The 25,157-nt window shown below is 35.8% G+C and overlaps 1 protein-coding gene across 4 annotated transcripts in view; it reads right to left on the bottom strand.

Moving 5' to 3' along the window:
• Positions 1–418: 418 nt before the first annotated feature.
• ced-6 (PTB domain-containing adapter protein ced-6) overlaps positions 419–25,157 on the bottom strand; it is a 305,642-nt gene continuing 280,903 nt past the window's right edge. For all 4 annotated transcript variants that reach the window (XM_081736268.1, XM_081736266.1, XM_081736267.1 and 1 more), the window contains 4 exons: positions 21,715–22,001; positions 16,734–16,882; positions 12,712–12,947; positions 419–5,959 (listed from right to left, as the gene is read on the bottom strand). In XM_081736268.1, coding sequence (XP_081592394.1) covers positions 5,885–5,959; positions 12,712–12,947; positions 16,734–16,882; positions 21,715–22,001 — 747 coding nt within the window. In that variant the 3' untranslated portion in view covers positions 419–5,884. The remainder of the gene's footprint in view (positions 5,960–12,711; positions 12,948–16,733; positions 16,883–21,714; positions 22,002–25,157) is intronic.

Here is a 25,157-nt window from a genome sequence, read left to right as displayed (position 1 = left end):
AATGCCCACGTTGAAAACCATTGGTCTAATCGATCATACGCAACAGGGGTTTTATGGTAAAGTTTTGGTTAAGAAAAATGAATTCACATACAAAATTCAAACGTGCATATTTCTAAATCATTCAATGATGGCGCAAGTATCCCTCAAAAGGCGTATGGGATTCTTGGAAATTCCAAGTGGAATGAAAATGAACATAGGTGAAGAAGTTAACCACTTTCAACCAAGAAGCAATAATACACTTTGGTAAGATGCTATTCCAAAAGATGGCGGAAAATTTATAGCCTAGGCATTTTCACGTGAAAATTTGAAGTTAAAATTATTGTTTTTTCTTTCTTTCTTTCTTATTTTGGCTGAATTTTTCATGTGTATCTTTGCCATAAGAAAATCAGTCAAACTGGATAATAAATCAACAAGTGTCTTAAATATAAACTGTTTATAAAGTGTATGCAAAATTTACATTTAGTGCATATTACATTAAGGGGAAAACATTGTATTGGAATACTTAGGAAGACTGCTACAGGTAACTCCACATTAAATTGCCCTTTTGTCTGAGAGAAAATATTCACACATTCTATTTCGATGCTTTTTAACTATGGTATCCTCATTCTACAAAGTATTTATTACAAAAAGTACTGAGCAAGGAAAGCAAAACTTTCTTTATTTAAAATTAATTTTTTGCTTTCAATACGCACGTTCTTTATCAAATTAGCTAATCGAGAAAGCTCTTTTCTACTTAAAAACATATTCGAAATTAGTATTTAAAGAACTGATTACACCTCCATTGATAAATCTGCTGTATAATAATGTAAAAACGGCTAACAAATTTACATTATTTATTCATTGTATATTAAATACATATACATAATTACATTACTTATACTTAAAAAGTAAAAACAATGGAAGTGGAATAGTTCCAAAGATTTAATCAAATGTATACATGTTGTACATATTTTGCTGTCACTGGTCTGTTCCGAAGGATTTCTTATTTATGATTTTATATATAAAGTTATGCTTAAGAACAAACATAATTATTTAAGTATTGATAGTACTCGAACAGCTTACTCCACATATATGAGGAGCATTCAACAAGTGATCTACCTAAGTATCTTTTATGTTTTTTTAAAATTGCTGAAGAGCTGAGCATGCACGTGTAACACAAGTAGTTAGAAATCAGTCCGTATTAAGTACTTGAAATGAGAGAAGAGTGGAAAACCGTGCGGGTCAAAAGTACAGTGTGTGGGTTCTTGATAAAATTTGCTATATACGGAAATGATGCACCTTCATACTGCTAAGTGAAATTTTGGGCCAAACACTTTAGATGAAGGGGCTAGATTGAAGATTACCCACGTTCAGGGTAGACTGTTGTAGAATCCTCACAGGAAATGTATCAGAAAAATTGAGGTCATGATTTTGCAAGACTGTCGTGCTAAGATTAGAGTTACAGCTCATGAACAGTTTTTTGCCTAACATCTTTCACAGTATCATCTATACAGTCTGGTCAGTTGCAGGCGTGTGCCACGAATTCTAACTCCTGAGCAGAAAATTTTTCCAGCAATGATACTACGAGAATTTAAACATGCTTTCTGAAAATCCACATTTCTATTTGCGAATTATGAAGGATGGACATGGGCCCATCATCATGATGCTGAAACCGAACAATAGTTCGTGCAGTGAAATAAAAAAGTATCCAACATCAAAAATTTGCGTGTGCAACCGTTAGTTGAAAAGGTCATTGCATCTACTTTTTGAGACTCAAAAGGTGGTGGTTTCATAGTATTCATGCAGACAAAACAAAAGCGAAGAAACACTGATGCTTCCACAATTATGTCTACGCAACCCTGTCAAACGAACGCCGTAGAAAGTAATCGGCATTTTTTCTTTTAACTTCACAACAATCCTACAAATAAGTCATGCAAATTACAAGTTATTGGTGCGCGAGGCTTCATAAACCTTAATTCCTCCACTCTACGGTCTAGATCCAGCTTCAGATGACCATTTTCTGTTCCGACATCTGAAAAATTCCTGCCTGAGCGACGAAGATTTCTTGACGATAACGCACATTCAAGGAAACTGCAGGGAGATGTTTCATTCTATTCCGAAGGTATTCAATTGAGGCGAATTGCACTTAAGTGTTAATCAAGAGAGACTCCACAAAAATGAGGAAATTTTCATAACTTTATTTCATGCTTAGGTAGATAATTTATTGAACGACTCTCGTACACATTAATTACTTAAAAATCATCGAAGATACGTATTATTATATATTTATATGGCGCAAATTCAAACCATTGAGATTACTCTCCAAAACAAAGGAACTTATCCTGTTAGAACTGTGCTTAGAATTTCATGGATTTTATTATAGTTTGAAACTTGTTTTAATTCATATGGTTGATTAATGCACTTTGGATACGATAGAAAACAAACTTAAGAATTCGCCAGTTTGTTACATATTACATGATAAAATTTTTAACTTGTAAATGAATACAAATTAGGTATGCATAACCTTTCATTTTTATAAACCAAAATTAGTTATATCAAAGGAAGGACACAGTTTCTCTTACTTGCATTATGAGTTCGTTTTTCAGATGTGTGGCCACTCAAACAATTTTAAAGAATGAAAGGACACCAGCGGACTCCTATAAAGATTTTCTTCCAAACGAGAATAGAGATGCTTTCGAAAGAAAAAAAAAAAAAAACCTTACGGGTGCTTGCTTATTTGCATGAACTCCTACATAAAATTAGAGGATGGAACTAGCCCTTTTGCTCTTAGCTTTTTACTTTATATTATCATTCAAGACAAATGTAAGATATATATATATATCTTACATACATACATCTTACATTTGTCTTGAATGATTCCCCTTCCCCTAAGCCTGTCTACATGTTGAAACACGAGTTCCCTTGACCACGTTGTTGTTTGCAATTAAAGTACATTGGCATGTAATAATGAGATTCACGAATCAGGAACTTACGTGAATCGACACACGAATACTATTAATATGCATATTAAAAGAAACATCTATTTTTCTTTGGAAAGTTATTTTCTTGCATATGCAACAGGCATGTTATTTACAAGAAAGGGTCCAAAAAGAGGAATGTGCTCTTTTTTGGTCCAATACAACATTCTATTTTCATTCTTGTTAACCTTGACAATCAAAACTAAGAATACGTAATACAATTTTCAGGGTCTAAACAGGAAATGAACAGAAATACTAACGAGGTGAAAATTTACACACTGAATCTTTTAAGAAACTTATGAAAAATTAAATCGACCTAACGTAATGAAATATGCAAACCTTTGATTTACAATAGTTTTTTGAAGTAAGAATTATTAGAGAGTTGTTCAATCAATACCAAATTGTGTTCTGTGCAATATTTGTTCGATAAATACATTTTATTCAATATAACAAATACAGAATCAAGTACTGCATAAATTACTTTCAAAAGCAGTAGTAAAAGGTCAAATTCTAGAACATGAAATTCAAAAAATCAAAAATTACATTTGCAAAAAAAAAATCTTTCTACAGCATTTGATACTAGCTGGAGAAAGCAACAGTTTAAGAAATTTACAGTGAATGAATTTAAGAATCCCAGGGAGGAAATACCCATCGGGGAAGACTTGAAATTGGTCTGCCTAGGAAGTTCATGGCGTAACTGAATTACTTCTGTAAACAGACTTCAATGAATTATACACATAATATATAGTAATATGAAATTTTAACATCTTTATATTTGACAAATATTAGTGAATTACAGCAGCATGAAAGATCTGGAAAGATATTTAATTTTCACAAAATATATAAACAAACCAAAATAATAATAAAAAAGCATAAACACACATTTCATAAAGAGATTATACTCTCAGCTTAAAATGAATCATGTGATGTCCACCTACATAACTATACTAACATTTGCTAAATGTTTATGTAGTTTTGACAAGCTCATGAAATTTATCCAGGAATTGTATAAATGAATTTCCACCATCGGTGTTTACAGAATAGTTTCTTATATGAAATTATTAATAGTTCATTTAAAACGTTAATGTATCTACCATACAATTGTTTTCTATTTTTTTAAATTATTAACAACAACAAGAAGCATATTATAAATAAAAATATTCAGATCTTCTACGTAACAGAAGAATCGAAGACGTGTTTATGAATAATTATTATTATTATATATCAATTGTATACAAAACTCACTTTGTATGATGACAAATTTCAAAAGTTACAAGGGAAAAAATAGAAATATAATATCTGTGTATATATATTTTAAAGCTACTTTGTACATAACACACTTAGAACTTTTTAAAATTCAATATAAATGTTTCATACTCTGGTTTGAGATTCTCTTAACTTGCCATACTTTATCACAGCTGGAGTAAATATTAACTTGGGAAAAAGTTTACAATTTCTTCTTTTTTAAAAAAAGGCATTCTACATATTTATATTAAGAGCTCAGATCAAAAATCCCCACCTAGTACTCTACACATTTTATGTAATTTTCATATGCACGAAAAACCTATACACAATGTACATTTATTCATTTTGTAACAAATGGCTAAAAGAGCCAGCACAAAATAGCCTGGTCAGAACCAGAACAGTCCTAAGGAACATGGTGAAATTTTACATTACCGTCTTCGTTCGCAGGTCAAGTATTATTCGAATAGTAATAATAATTGAAGCTGAAATTAATGGAACTTCATTAGTGCAGTCTGAAAGGTTCTAGAATTTAAAGAATTACTGATACTACTAACTAGCTGAATTCGACTACAGTGTCTCGTAAACAACAAAATTTGCAAGTTTTATACATGAGCCAGAGCTACGGCTCCTGCATGTATCAATAGCACTAACAAAATCTGTATGGCATTTATTTTCTATACTAACGGGACACTGCAATAACTGTACATATTTTGTGTGCAATATACTATATAAAAATTTCATGTGGGCAGACATACAAATCCATACAATATACTGCTTAACATACAAATGCATATTGGTATTGGAATGGACACACATACCACAAGGAATAATTAACATGGTCCCTTATCATATTTGAGCGTAGTAACATTAGTGTCAGTCAAGTAGGGAAATAAACAATTGGCGCAATTACGAATGTGATCTTACACATCAAGATAGAAAATTCACACATATAAAGCTTTACCTATTTAAACCGTACATTGATTAAGTACACTTAGTGAAACTACGAAAACCAGATGAATTTATGTTCTCCGAATATTCGTTTTGGAACATTTCTAAAGCAAGAAGGTCACTAAGCTATCATAATTGAACCTGTGATTAGTTGTAGTGTGTACAGTTTCTTTATAATAATAATAATAATTAAAAAAAAATCTGTATGTAAGCTCGTAGTTTTTTCATCACTTATTTAATGTATATTAGGCCATGGCAAAAAACATGCAGTACTTTTCCCCACACGATAGATCAAAGCTTTATCTGACCAGGCTTCGAATATATATGAATATATATACAAAAACTTTACATTATTTAATACATAAAAAATGATTAATTTCAATATTTCTATCTACTAAGAAACTTATTTTTTTTTGTGGAAAACTGAGTATATATATAAAGGAAACCCACTGTCAAGTCAAAAGCAGGTGGAATGCAACACTGGTATACTCTCACTAACACAAATTATTGAAACTGTCATTTTAAGCACCAACGTGATTTTTTTTCCCTTATAGCTTCACATTTCTTCTTTGTGCTGGCAAGTTAACACTTATAAACATTTGAAATCTCTCTTCACTTTCATAGCACTTTACAAATTCGAAGAAATGACACTAAGTTAATAGCAAGCTTTTTTCACTCAGAACCAGCTGGTTTTAACACATGCATATCTAGATAAATCCGAAAAACACAAAGTTCTAATTCCGCAGCGGATCCAAGCTTTCCAATGAGAAATCATCATTGCCAAACGATAATCCTCTGCTGAATCCATCCTGAAATAAACATCATAATTAATTATTAGCTTTTACGAGTTAGAACTAGGGCTGTCAACACTTCCGAGTTTGTTCTAAAATCTTCTATGTGACCGGGATAATTAATCGAATACTGACAAAATATTTATTTTTGTCTGACTGAGACAGACACACACACACGCACGCACGCGTGTACGTACGTCTCATTTCGCACAAGTTAAGAGCAACAAATATTTTCAAGAAACAAGTTCAGGATATATACGTGGAAAATGCCAGATCATCAATATACGTATTAGACAGATTACTTAATAAGGAAAGGTTTAGGCACCAAATTAAGAACTGAGCAGTGACTATAACTTAGTCGTAATGAAGAGTAAACTGAAATTTAAAAAGTTGAAGAAAAACTACGGAAACTGAAGACTTTATACAAGCAATTTAAAGATCAAAGACAAGAAAAGGTAATGGCTTCTAAGATTGCAAGAAACTTCAAAGCAATATATTAAAAAGAAAGATCCATGACTGAAGCTGATAAAGAGAAACGGAAGAAATTCGGAAAAGCTCTATGGAAGCAACAAGCAATTAAACCGGAAAACAGGAAGCACAGAAGAAACAGAATGCTTCATACTCAGATCGAATTCGACAAAATATTACAAGATCTGAAACATGGAAAAGTCGCAGGTATACGATTAGTTGGTTGAATTAAAAGTTTATCGTCTCTTTCAGCAGCGAAGCTATATGAGACATGACCTTCAGCTTAAAGTGGAATCAGAACTTCTTCGTAGCTATATGGTTGGCGTATGCGTATTTGGCGTGGGAGACTCGTGTGATTCCAGGGTAGTTGCTAAAATGGTTCGGATCCCACGTTAAGCTGTACGTCTATGTCTCAGTCTTGCTGCTGAAAGAAACGCTAAATTCTAATCCACTTAAATTATCCGAATCAGATTAGATTCCACTGGGGAATCGAAATGGGTCTCCGTACTGAAGACGAGTGTGCTAACCATAGGGCTTGAGGGAGCTCCTAGGTGTAGATGGAATACCAGCAGAAATCATATGAAGTGCTGGACATGAAGTTTAGGACAAGCATTATAATTATTAATTATAAAAGGAAGATGCCTCTACACTTCCAGAAGAACATAATACAAATGTCAAAAATGGCAGGGGCTGAAAAATGCAAAAAAATCACAGAATGCTAAACTTCTAGACTTGGAGAAAGCACTTGATATTACAGATTGGAACAAAATGTTTAAGATTCTGAATAAGAAATAAACTGCGCGAAACAATGAAAAATACGTAACCTCTACAAAGAATAGAAAGCAAAAAACTGAAGTAGAAGAAAGAAAAGACATGCAATATAATGAAGTAGGAGAGATAGAGGAAGACAAAAAGCAGCAGCAATCCAGAAAGGGGTTACGCAAAAATGGTCAAAGTCACCAATTTTATTAAATCTCTGAATAAGCAAAAAAGAAATCTAGGATATGCAGAGCCAAAGAAAGTATTTATAAACAGAAAATACAAACAAAAGAACTGCGAAGAATATCGTGATGTTGGCAGCCAGAAAAATTAGAGCAGGTCTAAGTGGAATGCAACAGATGTTGAGGAGGGAATTAAACTTTTAGAACAAGGCAAAATAAAAGTTACTAGATGCGCAAAGGAAGAAGGAAAATGGTCAGAAAAGATATCACCTGGTGGAAGAGATGTGGGAATTACGTTATTTAGGGAATAAAGTACGCGGTTATAGATGCAAAACAAAATGTAAAATCAAATCCAGAATCCTCATGTGAAGAAAGTATTTGAAGTGAAACTGAACTTCTACCTGAAAACACTGATATAAAATTGAACCTTATGTATGGAGTGTGGCGTTGTTTGGATATAACGGAAGATGAAAGGTAAAAACGGAGAATGATGGATTCGAAATGTGGCGCACAGAAAGATATTGAAAATTAGATGAAAGGATAAGGTACCAAATGAAGTATTGAAGGGGAAAAAAAAGCACTGCAAGTTATTTCCAAAAGAAGAGATGACTGGAAATACAAGACATGGAGAAATCACGCTATTTGTAATGAAGAGAATGGCAGAAGAAAAATGCCTAGTAGAAGGTCACGACTAAAATATACGGATCAAATAAACAAGGTGTAGGGAAGAAAAGATACATGAAAATAATAATAAAATCTGCTTTAGGATACGGTAAGTAGAAAGAGATGTTAAACAAATCGGAAGATTGCTGATCCGAGAAGACGACACCATGCAACGAAAACTAATTTTACGCGACTTGAACGTGAGATTTTCGATCACATGAAAAAGATAGAGAAAAATATTTGGTTTTCTTTTCGAAATTCTGTGAAGCACTGAATAATATACTATCGGTTACAATGAATAGTGTCGTAGTAGAACGGTTAACTTTGAAATGATTTGTCAAAATTAAGATTTATGCGAAACCAAAACAAACTATTGCAAATACCAAAAGCTAAATTAAGTGTATATGTAAACAAGGACCCATAAATATGTTTTAGATGTTCACCCTCCAACCCTTTGTAACGTTTAAGTGTGTAAGGCAGTGATGATTTCAGACTATCTCTGGGGCGGGATTTCAGTACACAGGCGGTAGTAGTGCACCAAAATACTGGTAACCCTTGTTGAACACTATCGGAGATTTGTCCCAGGGGAAATTTCGCAGCTCCGAGAGGAAATTTCCTTCGGGCTACCCTTGAAATTATCACTGGTGTACGGAATTTTCACTTTAAATGTTTGCATCTCTAGTTATAAGTGAAAATTTTACTTAACAATGAGCATAACATGTCTGCCCCTTCAAGTTTTACGTACGCAGTTCATACAAAATAATTGGATTATCAATATTCAAATTTCTTAAATACCAATTCTAAAAGTTATACGCTAGTCATTCTGAATATCTTTTTAATTTTTTTTATTACAATATATGCTATCCTAAATGCTTATGATTCAAATTGTATCATACAAACTATTAACTGAAAAAGTTTTTTTGCCCTGATTCCGCCATGTAAAATACGTTAATTGAAAATTACAGTTCATTAGATGATGCAGTCAATTTTCAAAGGCACCCAGCTTCTTCCATCTACTTTTTTCAGGATATATTGGACGCCTTTGGTTTTCGAAGAAACTAATTTCAGATCAAATTTATCAGTCCAACATTATTAGCACTATACTTTGTAACATTTAACCCTTTGGGGATCTTATGGTACATTTTGTACCATACGCGTTTTTCATGGTACATTGCATTATTTCTCTTCTATTTGAGCTTTTTCGTCCGGTTTTTTTTTTTTTTTTTTTTTTGTTTTGTTTTTCAAGTCCAGAGACATTGTAGAAGACATTACGTATGGTTTCAGACTATCCTGCGTCCAGACATGGGAGGTGATGAGGTCATAAATCAAAAATTTATTTTCTCGTTTTCTAAGCCTATGTTCAATATTTTTTTGGCGGGCTTATTTTTCTACGTAGAAGATTGAAATTTTGCACAAACATTCAGTCCACCGAGTAGTATTTACCAGATTTTTTGTTTCGATGTCAGTGCTAAAACAGGGGGGGAACCAGAGTGAAAAAGGGGTAAAAAAAAAAAAAAAAAAGATTTTTTAACCCTCAAAATCCCGTATTTCGTCATTTTCCCGCCTCACATAATGATAGAACCACGTGAGTCATACCGTCTGAAAGGCCGTTCCATTCTGAAGAGAATGACGGCCGAATTATTATTCTAGGGTAATTAGGGACGTCTCAGGGATTTTTTGAAAAATATACTTCTATATAGGAAAATGTGGGGCATTGTCGGTATATATATTTTTTGGCGGGGTTATTTTTGAACGTAGAAGATTGAAATTTTGCACAAACATTCAGTCCACCGAGTACTATTTACCAGATTTTTTGTTCCGATGTCAGTGCTAAAACAGGGGGGGAACCAGAGGGCAAAGGGGTAAAAAAAGGGATTTTTTACCCCAAAAATCCCGTACTTCGTCATTTTCCTGCCAAGAAACATGATAGGACCACGTGCGTCATACCGCCTGAAAGGCCGTTCCATTCTGAAGAGAACGACGGTCGAATTATTATTCTAGGGTAATTAGGGCAGTCTCAGTGAATTTTTATCCAAATATACTTCTGTATAGGGTAAAAGTGGGGCATGGTAGGGAAATTTTTTCTGGCGGGCCTATTTTTTCACGTAGAAGATTGAAATTTTGCACAAACATTCAGTCCACCGAGTAGTATTTACCAGAAGTTTTTTTTCCGATTTCTGCGTAAAAACAGGGGGGTCCAGAGGGGCAAAAGTTGCAAAAAGTGAAATTTTGCCCAAAAAGCTCCCTTTTTTTCAGGAATTTCCCGCCTTAGATACATGGAGACATGTGAATAGTACCGCCTGAAAGGCAGTTCTATTCAGAAGATAATACGGGCGACACATGACCCTAGGGTAATTAGAGATGTCTCAGGATTTTTCCCCCCTGAGATCATAGTGTTTTATGGTGATTTGGGGCATTGTGGGAATTTTTGATAAAAATTCTCCCGCCCTTACTATTCAAGATAGAAACTTGAAATTTGGCACACACATACAGTATACACCAAGTACTATTTATCAGATTTTTTTTAGATGGCTACGATCACACAGGGGGGTCCAGGGGGGGGGGGGCAAATTTCGAGAAAAATTTTTTTCCCTCCGAAATTTTCACTTTGACATTTTCCCCCGCTTCTAGTATATGGTATGAGCATGCAAGTGGTACCATTTGAAAGCCAGCTCTATTCTGAAGAGAATGAGGTATAAACCATGATTTTAGGATAAATAGTGACGATGCAGTAGCTGCTTGACTGAAAGTCTCAAAAATAGCCCAAAAAGCCAAGATCTCCAAAGGGTTAAACTGTTACGATTCAAGGATATATTTTAGGGTTTGTTAACTATAAGCTAATAATATTACTACTAAGCATACTGATATTCTTACAAAAATTCTAAACTAAGGATTTTCGCCACCTCCTCCTCTTGTTTGGATTTTAGTGAATAACGAGAACAATGGAGAATAGCTCACGAGAACAATTGGTCCTCAATTGGACACCATTCTACGCCTTGGGTGGGAAACACTGTTGCATCCGTCATATTCCCCGGACATTGCACTGTCAGATTATCACTTGTTTCATTCCTTGGACACTCACCTTAGAGGACGCCAGTTCAAGTCCCTAGTAGAGGTGCAAAATGCATTTGATACCTTCTTCGCTTCACGACCCACCAAGTTCTATCGGTATGGAATCCCTGGCCTTCCAGAACGTTGGAAAAAGGTCGTCGATGCTGGTGGGGACTATTTTCGATCTTCCAGGTACGTCTTACGTAACATATCGATGTTCGAAGGTGAAGGGCGAAAAGGCACAGAACTTGCATTGTTACCTTTATACAAAAAGTCGTATGTTTCCTTTTTTGCCATAGTCATTCCACTGTTGCATTACCTAAAGAAGCTTACGTGAATCTGACTTCTTTCATTCCGAAAAATATGGAGTCGTCTTGTTTTCGTGACAATTAAAAAAAAAAAAAAAAAAATACTGAACAGAATCAGAGCTTCCATTAAGCTGTAACTTTTCCCTCTTCCTCGCCTACCGTTTTAGCCTTAAACGTTCAGATTCAGTGCGCCACAAAAAGTGACAGAACTTTGTTGATTACCTTTATATCTTCGGGAAATTTTAAGTCATGATGTTAACTACCTGTATTGACTACTTTTGCTTTACCACGCGATCCCTTTTGCAGAGAATTGGATCAGTGGAGTGGAGCTCAATATAGAACTATCAAGCTATTTTACAAAATTTTGACAATTACCGCTGCTAGAATTACAGGCGCATTTTAATGCTGGGTGTTCCATCTGAGCATACAGTGGAATATGGGTGAATAATTTAAGTTACGAGAAAAGCAAAATGTAATACAAAGTCCAAAACTTTGTGAAAAGTGTCCTCAGCAATGCATGTAAGTTGTAGAGTACACAGAATCTTACGGGGTGATTTAAAACGTACATGATTCGATTCACAACTGATAAATAAAATAATTAGAACACTGGAAGATGTCTGAGGCACTATTAAGTGTCATGATAAGCAACGGTCACTGATTCCAAGCTCAGCAGTTAATACATACACTAGTATATATATGCACTCGGTATCTGCAATGAGAATAACGAGTCGTTTTGTTGAGGATACGTACGGACGAGAAAACATTGTGGCATCTCGCAGGTAGCCGGATAAATCTATATGATACCTACTTCTCGACCTGAATCTAATCATTTTCAGGAATGTTATCTTCAATGGCACTCCAGGTCACCAGGCTTGCCAGTATGCGATTACACTAAACACATCTCATAGGTAGTAAATAGTACTGCCGAGCTCAAACTTTAAAAAATCGGTAACATTCCTTTGCGATGTTGAAACGTGGCATGGACGTCTTGTGTACTTGACTGTTCAAGTATAACTGTCGCCATAATTAAATTTACGTCCCTATAAAACTATACCAATTTAACCAATGTTAAGAGTTTGCGCATACTAAGATGTACAACATATTTTATTTATTGTGATTAAAACTTCTGTCTCCTTCAGGATGCAACTTAACAACGTATTTCCATATTAAAGTACTGAACATCTAAAACACATTCTTCGCTCTCATCCATTGTATAAATTTAGAAAATGTTTATTGGTGAGGAACAACTGAATCAAATATGAACTTCGGAAATCAAAGGACAAAGTGTAAATTAAAAACTACAGAAAAGATTTCAAATTTTCTTATTCAAAACATTTACCTTCATTTCTAAAATCTTTTTATCTAATATTCCAATGGCATTCTCCAGTTCTTGTTGTGAAGAATCTGTACCGAAGTCTCCCATTCCAAATGGATCCATTTTAAAATTGTTCCTGGTACCACCTACTGGATTAAATGGAACTGAACCAAACAAATCCTTTTCCATACTATCTCCGTTTAATGATGCACTCTGTGGGCCCCTTCTGGTTTCACGAGGTGGCTTTGGAGGTGGTGCTACTGCAATGTAAAATTTAAGGAACTAAAATGAAATCCTCAGTTTTTGCATCCACGGAAAATTGTTACTTTTCGTTAAACTGAAATATTATATATGTAAATTTATGTACTTACTACATTATGTACGTAATACCCTTACTTATTACAATGAGAATCTGATAGTGCTACAATAAATTATAGGATGTTTTGAAATATTTCGGTTCAATTTTCCCTATATTGTACACAAAAGAAAGGTGAGCCTCAATCCTTTGAGAAGTTGAATCATATATGTAGGAGAAAAAAATGTTATTATAAAAGCCTGACAATGCATTTAATAAATTAACTTATTTGTAGTGAGAACTCTTAATCTAAGTTTACACATCTATTTTATTGTGAAACTGAGATAATTATAACATCTTTCCTTTAGCTCTATTTCTTTCAGAATAATGGAAACACCTAGCTGCTGGTGGTGGGTGTTAGGACGAACTCTGCACTTTGTGAGGAGCAGTAGAACTGTGCAGCGAACTGCTGTCCTGTAAAATGGGCGATCTCTCTAATTGCCAAAAATTACAAATTGGCATTCGTTATGTGGTGCGAACGGAATAAAAGTGGCAAGTGTGTTGCGTGCGCTCGAGGGAGAGGATCCAATGTGATGACTGGCTGCACAACTCATGGAAAACTCATTGGCGAAGACAAACAGTGAAAAAAAATCCTTTGTCACAGGTATCGCCGAGCAGTAAAGCGGACTGTCACTCAGAACCGTCGAGCGACTGCGCTGCAAGTGATGGAGAAATGGCTTATTTCGACATCCACAACCCATCGCGAGTTAACTGACATTGATATACTAGCAGGACCGCTAATAAGGGATCATCACTCTTTAGCATGACACCAATGGTGCCGCGAACATGCAACACAGACCGCTAATGATTGGAAAGATGTGACATGGTCAGATGACCCATCATTCACCTTAATTTAAACCACGCCTAAAGAAACATATGATACGCAGTTTCTCCAGCACCGTGAAACATTACGGCGGCTCTGTGATGCTGAGGGCTGCTGATGCTTACTGGTTGCATCAATGACAGTGATTATGTCGCCATTTTGGGGGACTGTGCATGCTACGATCCAGATGTCTCCCGGGAATGACATCATATTCCAGGATGTCAACTACACTCATTCAGACAGTTGGATCTGTTGCATCGTGGTTTGAAGAACAGCGGAATGAAGTTTAACACCTTCCGTTGCTTGGCCAATCCCTGAACATCTGTGGTCCGTTTTGTAGCTACGAATCCGGCCAAGGCTTCTGCTTCCATCTCTCACGTAACTGAGTCATACACTGTACGCTGAATGGTATAATATTTTACTTCATGTTATTCACGACCTCTATGACTACTACACGTCGCATTACAGCTATTCTAAGGGAGAAAGATTGTCGACCTTTATATTACTCAGGTAATTTGCATTTTTTGTAGGAGTTTTTATTATTCTGACAATTTGTGTCTTATCAGAGAAAATTTAAATTTAATCTACAGTTTTAGTAGTGTTTGACAGATTTACGCTCGTACTGAATGAGGGAGCACAAAGATTACTGGACTCAAATTTATTTCTCAGTATTGTGATTATATATATATAAAATTAGTGGCATTTTGTGACTTACGTCCACTGAAGTATTAAACAGGAGAGCGTAGTTTCACTATTGACTTTAAAAGTGTCAATCTTCACTTCCAACGCAGCTCTGACTATGGAAGATTTTTAATTTAGCAGGTTAAGTATTCCACACATTACCATTATTTTGAACTTAATTTTAAGACTTAACTTGATGAGGAAATGGCTGGTTTTGTAAAGTTATAACACTGGAACCTATATTAGTATGGCGAATTTAATATTTTCAATTCGGTATGCCCTCTATGGTTGGTGAAACAGAATTATAAATATAGTACAAAAGACAAATTACTTGCAAGCAGCGATTGTTTGGTTAAGAGGAAAATTAAAGACCTAATTAAAGAAATACAAAATTAGAAAGAAAAAAAAAAATCAAATTCGGGAAAGTATGTAGAAGAAAAATAAACACACTGCTGAACAAGACTGCACTCATTTAATATAAAAACACATTTACACGTGACGTTTCGATCTTCTAGCCAAGATCCTCATCAGACGTACACTCTGAGTGAAGATCAGAGAGTACGTCTGATGAGGATCTTGGCTAGAAGATCGAAACGTCACGTGTAAATGTGTTTTTATATTAAATAAGTGCAGTCTTGTTCAGCAGTGTGTTTATTTTTCTGATTTTATACGCAGAACGTTGACTATGATTGTGTGTCATGTAGAAGAAAACAACATGTCATACATACTATAAGATCTAGTATCGAACCTATAAACTTGCATTTCAGAAGCAAAAGTACTTTACTGAACAGCCAAGTCCACCAATTACAAAACTATAATAATACTCATTAAATCGTTACTTCCAATTGAATCAATCCATTGATTTTCAACCAGTTTTGGATAAAATAGGTTCAGTTAGGTGATCTATAGGTAACACGCAATAGCATCGCAGTTAATTTTAACTCTTTAGGCTGCAGTTCGCCACATTTCAATTCAGGAATTTTGCAATTGTCTTTTAATACTCAGTTAGCACAGAAAATGATATGCTACTTCTAGGCCCGTATTGAGGTAAGTGCTTTTCTGTGGTCGAGCACAGGGAGACATTTTTTTTTTTTTTTTTTTTTTTAAAGATTTACAATAAAGTAATATTTAAAACTAGCAACCCGCAAAGTCCACCGCAAGTATGAGAAAATATGTTAATGTGTTTAATTTGCTCTAATTACAGTAGTTACTAATTAGCTAGCTTATCTGATTATTTTTTTAAAAAATATTCTCCCCCACTCCAAAGGGATGACGATGAATCTGAACATCATGGAAACTGATACCATTAAACTCAGCAACCTCGAAAACTATCAATTCAACACTAATATCTGTAGTTTTAGATTTTCGATCTTTTCCCTGGGGAGTGGAGTATGACCTTGAAGTTGAATCTGTCACTATTCATCTCAGCGACCCCAAAAACTATGAATTCAACTCGAATATTGGTAGTTTTCGATTATTTTTAAAATACTCCCATATTAATCTTATGGGGACTTTGCACCTCCATATCTCAGCTCAGGTGTGACCTAGGGACATGGAACAGGTCATTTGGATAATTTCTCTGAGAGCTTTAAAACACTAAAATTTCATATTTCTATCTATTATGGCTCTCGAGTTGAATAGCGCTACAGACAGCTTATCGTATTAATATATCCAGATGCTATTAAAGCATTACTGACAGTGAATAATGTGAACAGTTATTTTTCTCATCAGTTATCATCAATAATTATTGGGGTCCCACAGTGACGTCCACCAATGGATGTCGGCCAATCTCAATTTCAAAATCACGCCCCCATTAGATCTCGAATAGGCCAGCCGGCCTGCCTGCCTGCCCCCCCTCTTCCCCTCTCTCCACATCAATCATCATTGAGAGAATTAGGCCATTTAAAATTACATTGTAACTTTTTTAACTTGTAATACCTTGTGAGCACAATATATAAATACGGGCCTGGCTAACCCAGAATGGAACCTAGGATAACGTGCATCGAAGGCACGTGCGCTAATCTTCGGCTAAAAGTAGCCTAGCTTCTTTCAGAAATTATTTTTTCCATGTTTCGGAAGATGAAAAATTAGGAATGTAGATTGAATAGAAGTACTTATTTACAAAAACTACTAGTTTTCCTATTTTCCTCTACTTTTACTTATGTTATGACAATGCAAAGCACTTACATAGTGGTGGTGGTGATGAAGCTACTCCATTTGTACTTTGTGTATTGTTCTCATGAGCCCTTGGATTAAAGTCATCCTCTTCCAGCTCATCAAGCAATAAGCCTTCAAGTTTGGTTCCAACTGTAGGTTGTGATGGCGATATTAGATCACTACAATATAGACATTCGAATTAATATTATGTGACACGTTGTCAATAATGCGAAACAGTTTACAATTTCACATACCTTATAACATACATAATGCATACTAAACATTGCATTCCTGAAATACAAAAAAGATTCAGTGATTCAAGAAATACTATCCCCTCCTCCGTACTCGCACTGGGTATGAAATCAAATATACCAGGTTATCATAAAATAAGTATCGCTGTTCAGAGAACTCTGGAGACGTAACCACTTGACAGAATGAAACCAAACTTGGTAGGAGTATATTTGGAAACATGCAGAAGTGATTGGTGTAGGAAACAAATTAGTTCCAATTTTTGCCACCAGATGTAATTGTCGCGTTGTACAATGCTAAGTAAGTGCAGCCTGGAAGAAAAACAACACTAGTGATGCCAAATGATAAGAATGAGTGTAATTACCTCTCCTGTGGATCTCGTGGCATTGAATACTAATACTATTAACACCCCGTGGTCAGTGGCGGATTTACGAGGGGTCTTTTGGGCTGAAGCGTCCCTTTAAAATTCTTGGTTCTCTTACAAAAACAAAATTAAATGTTAGTCTTTCCTACGCTCATAAATTGCAAGCTTCCCAAAATTTCGGGAAAAGATTAGTGTCAAATATCGCCTCCAGAGGCTATTGTATTGCTGTTTAGTGTTAAGAACTGTAAGTACGGAAATTAAATTATATTATTGATGTTCAATGAAAGAAATTCCGTAATTATGCCCTCCGTGCGACGCGTGTCATTGATTTGTACTCCTATTAATAACTCCGCGGTGTAGTGATGTGTTATGGGCGATTGGGGTGATAACATACCGGAATTTTAAGGGAAGCTTCAGCCCAAAATCCCTCCCGTACGTCCGCTACTCCCCATGGGGTGTTAATAGCGCACCAATGCCACAAGATCCACAGGAGAGACTCTTTCTTATCATTTGGCATCCCCAGTGTCGTTTTTCTTCCAGGCTGCATTTACTTGGCGTTATACAGCGCCACTATTACATCTGGTGGCGAAAATTCGAATGAATTTTGTTTGCTACACCGATTGCTTCTGCATGTTCCCGAATATACTTCTACCAAGTTTGGTTGCATTCTGTCGAGTAGTTACGTCTCCCGAGTTCTCTGAACAGCGATACTTATTTTATGATAACGTGATATTATCAACTACAATGTTTAGCAGTCAGTTAATTTTTTTTCCTTGATAACTTTCGCAGAGACTGGCTATTATTATTATTTAGAAAAAAAAAAAAAAAAAAACTGTGCAAAACGGAAGAGCTTAAGGTACAAGTTTTATTGTGTACAGTTGTTATCCACTGTCCGCCACATCGTGTCCCAGAATGTCATCAAACTGTGTAGGACTTAATGCCGGTACAGGGAAGTCTAAGCTGATAGTTTTTTCCATGGTGCCATTTTTCGGAACACATGAATTTCTGCTGTTCATACACATAAATTCATACATATAGGTCAAATTTTTAATCGTTCAATTGCTTTTACTCAGGAGAAAAAATAAAATTAAAAAATGTAAAGAATGTTCTTAATTTTCTAATCCCGAAAATTGAACAAGATAAAAATAGAATCAAGTTCACATCTGTTTACCCTGTAGAGTACGTAAGGTTTCAAACAATTTGAGACCTTTATTTCAACAGTTTAAGCTTCAACAGTATTCGTAAGAATTTCATGGTTAGTACGCTATTCTCCTCAAAAAGACACTTTTCAACCATCATTCCCATGCTACGACGAAAGGAAAATTTCTCTTTAAAAAACTGCAAGTTCGGTGCCCTCTAGAGCGACCTCGGATGAGAGCAGTGTTCCTTCCAGACATGTTTTGGGGGGAGGCACTGTCCCCCGGAGCTCTGAGTGCCCCCCGGAGGAGACCAAAAGAATGTCTATAGTATAATAATAAATAGAATGGTACCAGCAGTACCCCTCAGAATACTAAGTGTGCCCTCCCGGAACACCTCTTCTGAAAGAACGACTGGATGACAGTACGCAATCCTACCCTGAAAGCCAAGTAAATTTGTATGTTTCACAGTGCATCAAACTCAAATACGTATCCTGCTTATAACGCTTGACTGTCTGGGTACTGACGTCATAATACAGTAGCTTGAGTTACGTGAAAGTCACATGGAAGCAATGCTTGTTCGCCCTACACCTGTGACGTCATAGCCCCCAGTCTTCATAACCGGAGTACACAAAGGCTTGTTATATATTTCAGTACCCCTTAAAAAAAAAAAAAATCTACAGGGTGTTAATGAACTATACAGACAAACAGAGATGATTCCTTACAAGAGAAAAAGTTCATAAGGACCTGTGGGAAAAACTGCTTAGTTTCAGAGCTAGGGCTGTCAAAAATCACGGAAAAGCCAAATTTCAAGATGCCCTATTTCGAATTCGAGAGACTGTGGATGGTAGTCCTTATCACCTTGAAGGAAGTCACGCATACGCAATCCAAAAATGCATATTTCATTAATGTTCAATTGGTGTACAGAGTATTCCCTTCAGGGTGAAATTTCCAGAATGGCATCAACCGAATTTTGAGATATGCTCTCACTTTATAATTGGTCCAAAGTAGACGAACGATACGCCTTGATAGCAATGAACATTGAATCACTTGGCACAATATCGGAAGTATTCAGGATTGTCCGCAGCACCGTCTCTCGTACTTGGGAAAGCGCATGCTGCGATGTTTTCTTTCACGCTTATAAGTGAAGAAAACGTGAAATATACCATGACGAAATGCATCGCATCTCTCTCTCTCTCTCTCTCTCTAGATTTAAGAAACTAGATAGACTGGAAGAGAGGATCTAGAGGATCTCGTGATAGAACAGGTTAAACTTTTCTACCATGAAACTGACACTGTTAGGGGATGGTATGAGGATAATAAATGTAAGAAGTTTCGTTAAGCGCCTGCAGAGAAATGAGTTTCCACGAATATCATTATTGTGATAACTTGATCCACTAGATCACGGATAATGTTCACGAAGTATGGAATTATTTTTATTTTGAAGCTGGAGGAATGTTGCCCCGCTTAAATTTCACGGTTACCGGTATAGCAAAATACGGGTGTCTTTTGTCTAGTGTCCAATGTATAAGTTTCATTAAAATCAGTGTTGTAGTCTTAAAATTTTCAGAGGATATACGCTGTTTTGTATCATGTATGATTGTCATAAAAGACAGAAGGCTTTAGTTTTCTTTTTTTAAATGAAAACGCATGTATTAACTCAATTAAAATATAAAGAATACGTTACTGTTTTATAGTCTAAAATCATTTCATGCCATCTTCTTGACACTTCTTACTTAAATCACCACTTCCAAAGACTTGCACCAACCATTCACGGCACCATTCGATCCATTCCATGCGCTTCACTCTTCCGTCCCATGGCTCCGGGTCTATACGTTTTAAAACCACAAATCTGTTTATCATAAACAGGCCATAGCAAGGGTGCCATCGGAAAAAAGCAGTCCACATCCGAGGCTTATCTTTCTACTGGCTCGTTCGTATGTTTTAAATACCGGGTGATCGGAACGGCACAACTCCCCCCCCCCCTTCCCCTCCAGCCCGGAGGACCAGTGTCTCGCTGCAGTTCCAAAGAACTGGGCGATGGCGACGCCACATCCCGATGCCAGGTTATCATTGGAATCACAGCCCAATTAAATAAATATAAACCAAACAAAACTAGAAAACACTATACACTTTGAAGCAGAAGGTACACAAAATTGGTGCAATATTGAAGTCGAGGGGGGTTGCTCCCTTAACCCACACGGTTGCCAATGTAACAAATATGGGTTTCCTTATTTTGTCTCTAGTGTCTACTGCGTAAGTTTCATTAAAATCGGCATGCATCACCTGGTTATCTTCCCTAATAAGTAACCAAAATTTTGTACTAACTTCTATTTAAAAAAACAAGAAAAAAACTGATTAATACTTACGGGAAAATTTCAATACCATCAAAATACTGTACGATTTTATTCAAAATACGTGTGGTACTGTTAACTGTCTATATACGAAAAAACACAGATTGTTAGTGTGAATTCAGGTGTAATAGGTCAACAGAAGATCTCACAGATATTACAGAAAAAGAAAAAAACAGGGAAGTTTAAGTGATGTTCCCGATTGTGAATGTTACATGCATTTTAACACTTATTTCTTGTTGAAAGAATTTTGCTCTAGAAGATAATCTCTCAAAAATTTATTTCCCTACTGTCGGTTGCTGGTCCATCGGGAGGAAGCTTAGGAAAATAGGAAAAACTGAGATTAGTGGGTAGTGTAAAGTACTCTTGTGATCTTGATTTTTCATTCGAATAAGTTTACTGTAGTTGTTCAAAAACATTTCACAACACAATTTGGAATTTGGATCACCCTTCAGTACACCAATTTGAAAGCAGTTTCTGAAGTTAAAAAAAAGAAATCGCAAGAAAGCAGTTGTACATTTAGGTATATAAATTGGAACAAAACGAATACATTTTTGAACTACACCTTTTGCATTTAATTTCTTGCAATATAAGAATACAATGTTCTCTAACTATATTAAAAGATATATTATATTGTTCAATACGCTTCCAATAAAAGCTTTCGAAGTTAATGTTTTATGAAACAATATATATATATATATATATATATATATATAGAACCTCCAAGTACTTTCGAAGCTCAACATCAGTATCTGCCTAACTACAAAATACACTTCGCTAAAAGTTCTCTTACCACAAAGTTCGTAGGATGTTCATATAAAAAAAATTAAATGTATAACTTAAAACCTGAATATAGTTTTTTTAAAAATATGCTTGCAAGACCTAGTATAAAAACGTTTTAAAGACTGTACCTGATAAAACTATCTCCAAAGCCGTCATTCTTGGTTTCAAATGCTCTTGGAGGAACTGGAGGCGGTTGCATAGAAGTTGGAGACTGCAAATGACTGTTATCGAGTCCAAAACTTGAGTTAATGCCATTGGATGTAACACTGCTAGAACTTAAATTCACGAGATTGCCGTTTCCATTAGTAGTGGTGCTACTGCTAGTCGTATCAGAGTCAGATTCGTCCCCAAGTTCACCGTTTACCACTAGCAAATCTGTGATGTTATTTTTCTGCATGTACTCCTCCACATCTTTCTGCAAAAAAAGATTAGTTTCTCGTAAGTCTTACCAGCACATTCCCGAACTATTTCTACATAACAAAAGTTACTTTAGAATAGCACATATTACATAAGGCAAGTCAAAATTTAGTTCAGTTTCTATATGTAAATCTCTGATAGTATGTAAAAAGCATGAAGATTTAAGTTGAAAATTCATTGTGTTGGATGTTTTTGTACTAACGTTTCAAAGATTCACAAATCCACGGTGGTACCATTTAGTAGATTAATGCCAAAATCCTGCGCACTACGTTTAATACACCGTCAACGATTTTAAACTGCCGTTTTTGATGGGCACGAGGGAGCTGAACAAATGATAAGACATGAAGGTGTGAGGCATGACTGTATATTGAGTGTCGAAGTAAATCGAATCCCTGCAATTCTTTGAGTTTCTATCAATGGCACAGTGAGTTATTGACTTCAACCAAAACCCTGATTCTCTTGATCAAAGGCGTATACTTCTACCTCATAATGACCTGCTGTTATCGTTTGAGTGTAATGGATCCCCCATTCATAAGGCAGTTTTGAACAAATTTGGACCATCTATATTCCAAGATACGCACAACATAATTAACTTTCTTCTTTCGATAATTAGTAATGCCTCTTGGCCTGGTCGTAGCCACTGATGACACTGGCAGAATGTTACAGAAAGACACACAAGTTTAGTAGTCTTTCGGCCTCTTGTCCCACACGCACTTCACACCACAAGTTGAGTCAGCCCCTAGATAAACGGCAATTAACGATGGCACTGAGTGTGAGGACGATTCCATCTGAAGGGTACACGGAAAGAAGGGGCTAATCGACATTTTACATTTTTACAGGAGAAGTAATTTAAAATATTGACGGACGCCTTCTTTCCTTGTATGCGTTGTTTTTGTTTAAGTTTCTCTGCAACAAGTCACTTTTTTTCACAATATTCGTAGTGCATTTGGAAATACACAATAACACACTGAGCAAGGCTATGAGATAATATATTATATATATATCGTAACAGTTTCAAAACAATAACTGTCGAAACTGTTAGACACGGCGCAAGCTAACTTTGCACTTTGAAACCGTTACTTCCCGAGCGAGTGAGATGAAAATGAGAGGAAATGGTTGATACTACGCATGCGCAAGATATGTTGCCAACCGCGATTATCCAAACTTCTCAGTAGTAGATCCTAAATCGTTTATTAAAAACAAACTAGTTTGTTTATTACTGAATGTTTGACTCTTTGCAAAGCATCACACATCCTCTCCACTATTTTTGCAATTGGTACAATTGATAACAATAGACCATCATTTACTCTTTCTTTCTCAAAGTAAGCTCTGACATTATATATCATTTCCCTACTTAAGATTTCTGATCGTAGTACTGCTCCCGAATTTTTTAAAAAATATCTTTTATCTTTCATATCATAGCGTTAATTAACCAAATTATAAGAGAACTTGAAATCAATTATTAAAATTAAGAATAACTAAATGTATCAAACACCTGAACGTGCCGGCATAAAAAAAAAAAAAAAAAGATAAAGAACTCATACAAATATATCCACACAATCCCAGATATTAATACACAAAAGAATAGATACACATAGTATTTTAGTTCTACAAAACACAAAAATTCAGATTTATACACACCACTATAACACAATGCTAATTAATACTGAGTGGAAAACATTCTTTCACCCTTCTTATTTTGACCTTTGGGTTACCCTCCTCCCCCCCTCAAAAAAAAAAGAAAAGTAAAGAAAGAGGAAGCCTCCCACACATCTGTTGGTCAACAGAACACATGGTACAGTTTGGCAATCGTAGCATTTCATTCGCTTAGGGTCTGAAACAAGAGACATGGCTCACTCACCCCTCGAAATAAGATACCTCCGACGCTTGTCGAGGTTTGTTCTTTGGCTAGGTTTCGTGTAGTGTGCTGGTAGGTTGAAAATAAGGTGTTTGTTGTTACGAGGGTGTTATTATCGTATTCTGGTCCAGTGTAGTGTGGATAGGCTAGTGTAATAGTTTGTAGGTGTTTCGGTGGGTGAATTAACGTGACTATGAATGTTATAAACTCCACAGTGAAGCACAAAAAGATCCATTCACAGGCTAGAGAGGTGATTTGGTATCTAAACAAATTTATGGAGATGGAAGCTCGAGAAGATGCCTTCACAATTCCTGTTGGAAAAGCTTTAGAAAGAACAGCAGAGGCTGTAGGGGTATCGTTACGGACGATTAAAAATATCAAAAAAGAAGGGCAGACAGTTGAAGCTAAGAAAACTTGTTTTGAAACTCCGAATAAAATCCGGCGTTGTCAGAAACCTGTGGTTGGGTAGATGAGTTTGACAGTGATGTTATTCGGAGAACAATTTACGACTTTTATAAAACGAAACATAAAGTTCCTACTGTTTCGACACTGAGGGGAAAGCTTTCAGAATCAATAGGTTTTCAGGATGGGTGCACAAGCCTTAGAAAAATTCTAAAAGATCTTGGGTTTCGATGGAGAAAGACTAAAACTAACAGAACCGTACTTGTCGAGTCTCAAGAAATTCGGGAAAAAAGAATTTCCTACTTGAGACGTATAAAGGAATATCGAAACCAAGCGCGAAATATAGTTTATGTAGACGAATCATACATATCATCTCACGTTTCGAACAAATCTTGGACCGACGACAGCTCTCACGGTCTATTAGCACTAGTCTCTCGGGGTCAGAGGTTAATAATGATTCATGCTGGACGGGAAAATGGGTATGTACCCAATGTATTATTAATGTGGGAAGAAAGTCAGTCTATAGGTGACTACCACAACCAAATGAACCAAGAGAATTATGAAAAGTGGGTTACAGATAAATTAATACCAAATCTCCCTCACAATTCTGTCGTGGTTTGTGATAATGCATCCTATCATAACGTTATTTTGGAAAAAGCACCTACCTCTGGTTCGACTAAGCAACAAATGATGCAGTGACTGACAGAGAAAAACATTTCTTCTGATTGTAATATGCTGAAGCCGGAACTGTATAGTTTAATCCAATCACATAAATCTAGATTTAAAAAGTTTGCAATTGACGAAATTTTCAAACGCCATGGACACACTGTGCTTCATTTACCCCCTACCACCGGGAACTGAATCCAATTGAAAAAATTTGGTCTTTGGTGAAAG

The sequence above is a fragment of the Thermobia domestica genome, chromosome 13 (genome assembly GCF_964235325.1).
Source record: "Thermobia domestica chromosome 13, izTheDome1.hap1.1, whole genome shotgun sequence".
Classification (NCBI taxonomy): domain Eukaryota; kingdom Metazoa; phylum Arthropoda; class Insecta; order Zygentoma; family Lepismatidae; genus Thermobia; species Thermobia domestica.
This window is presented reverse-complemented; position numbering and strand designations above follow the sequence as displayed.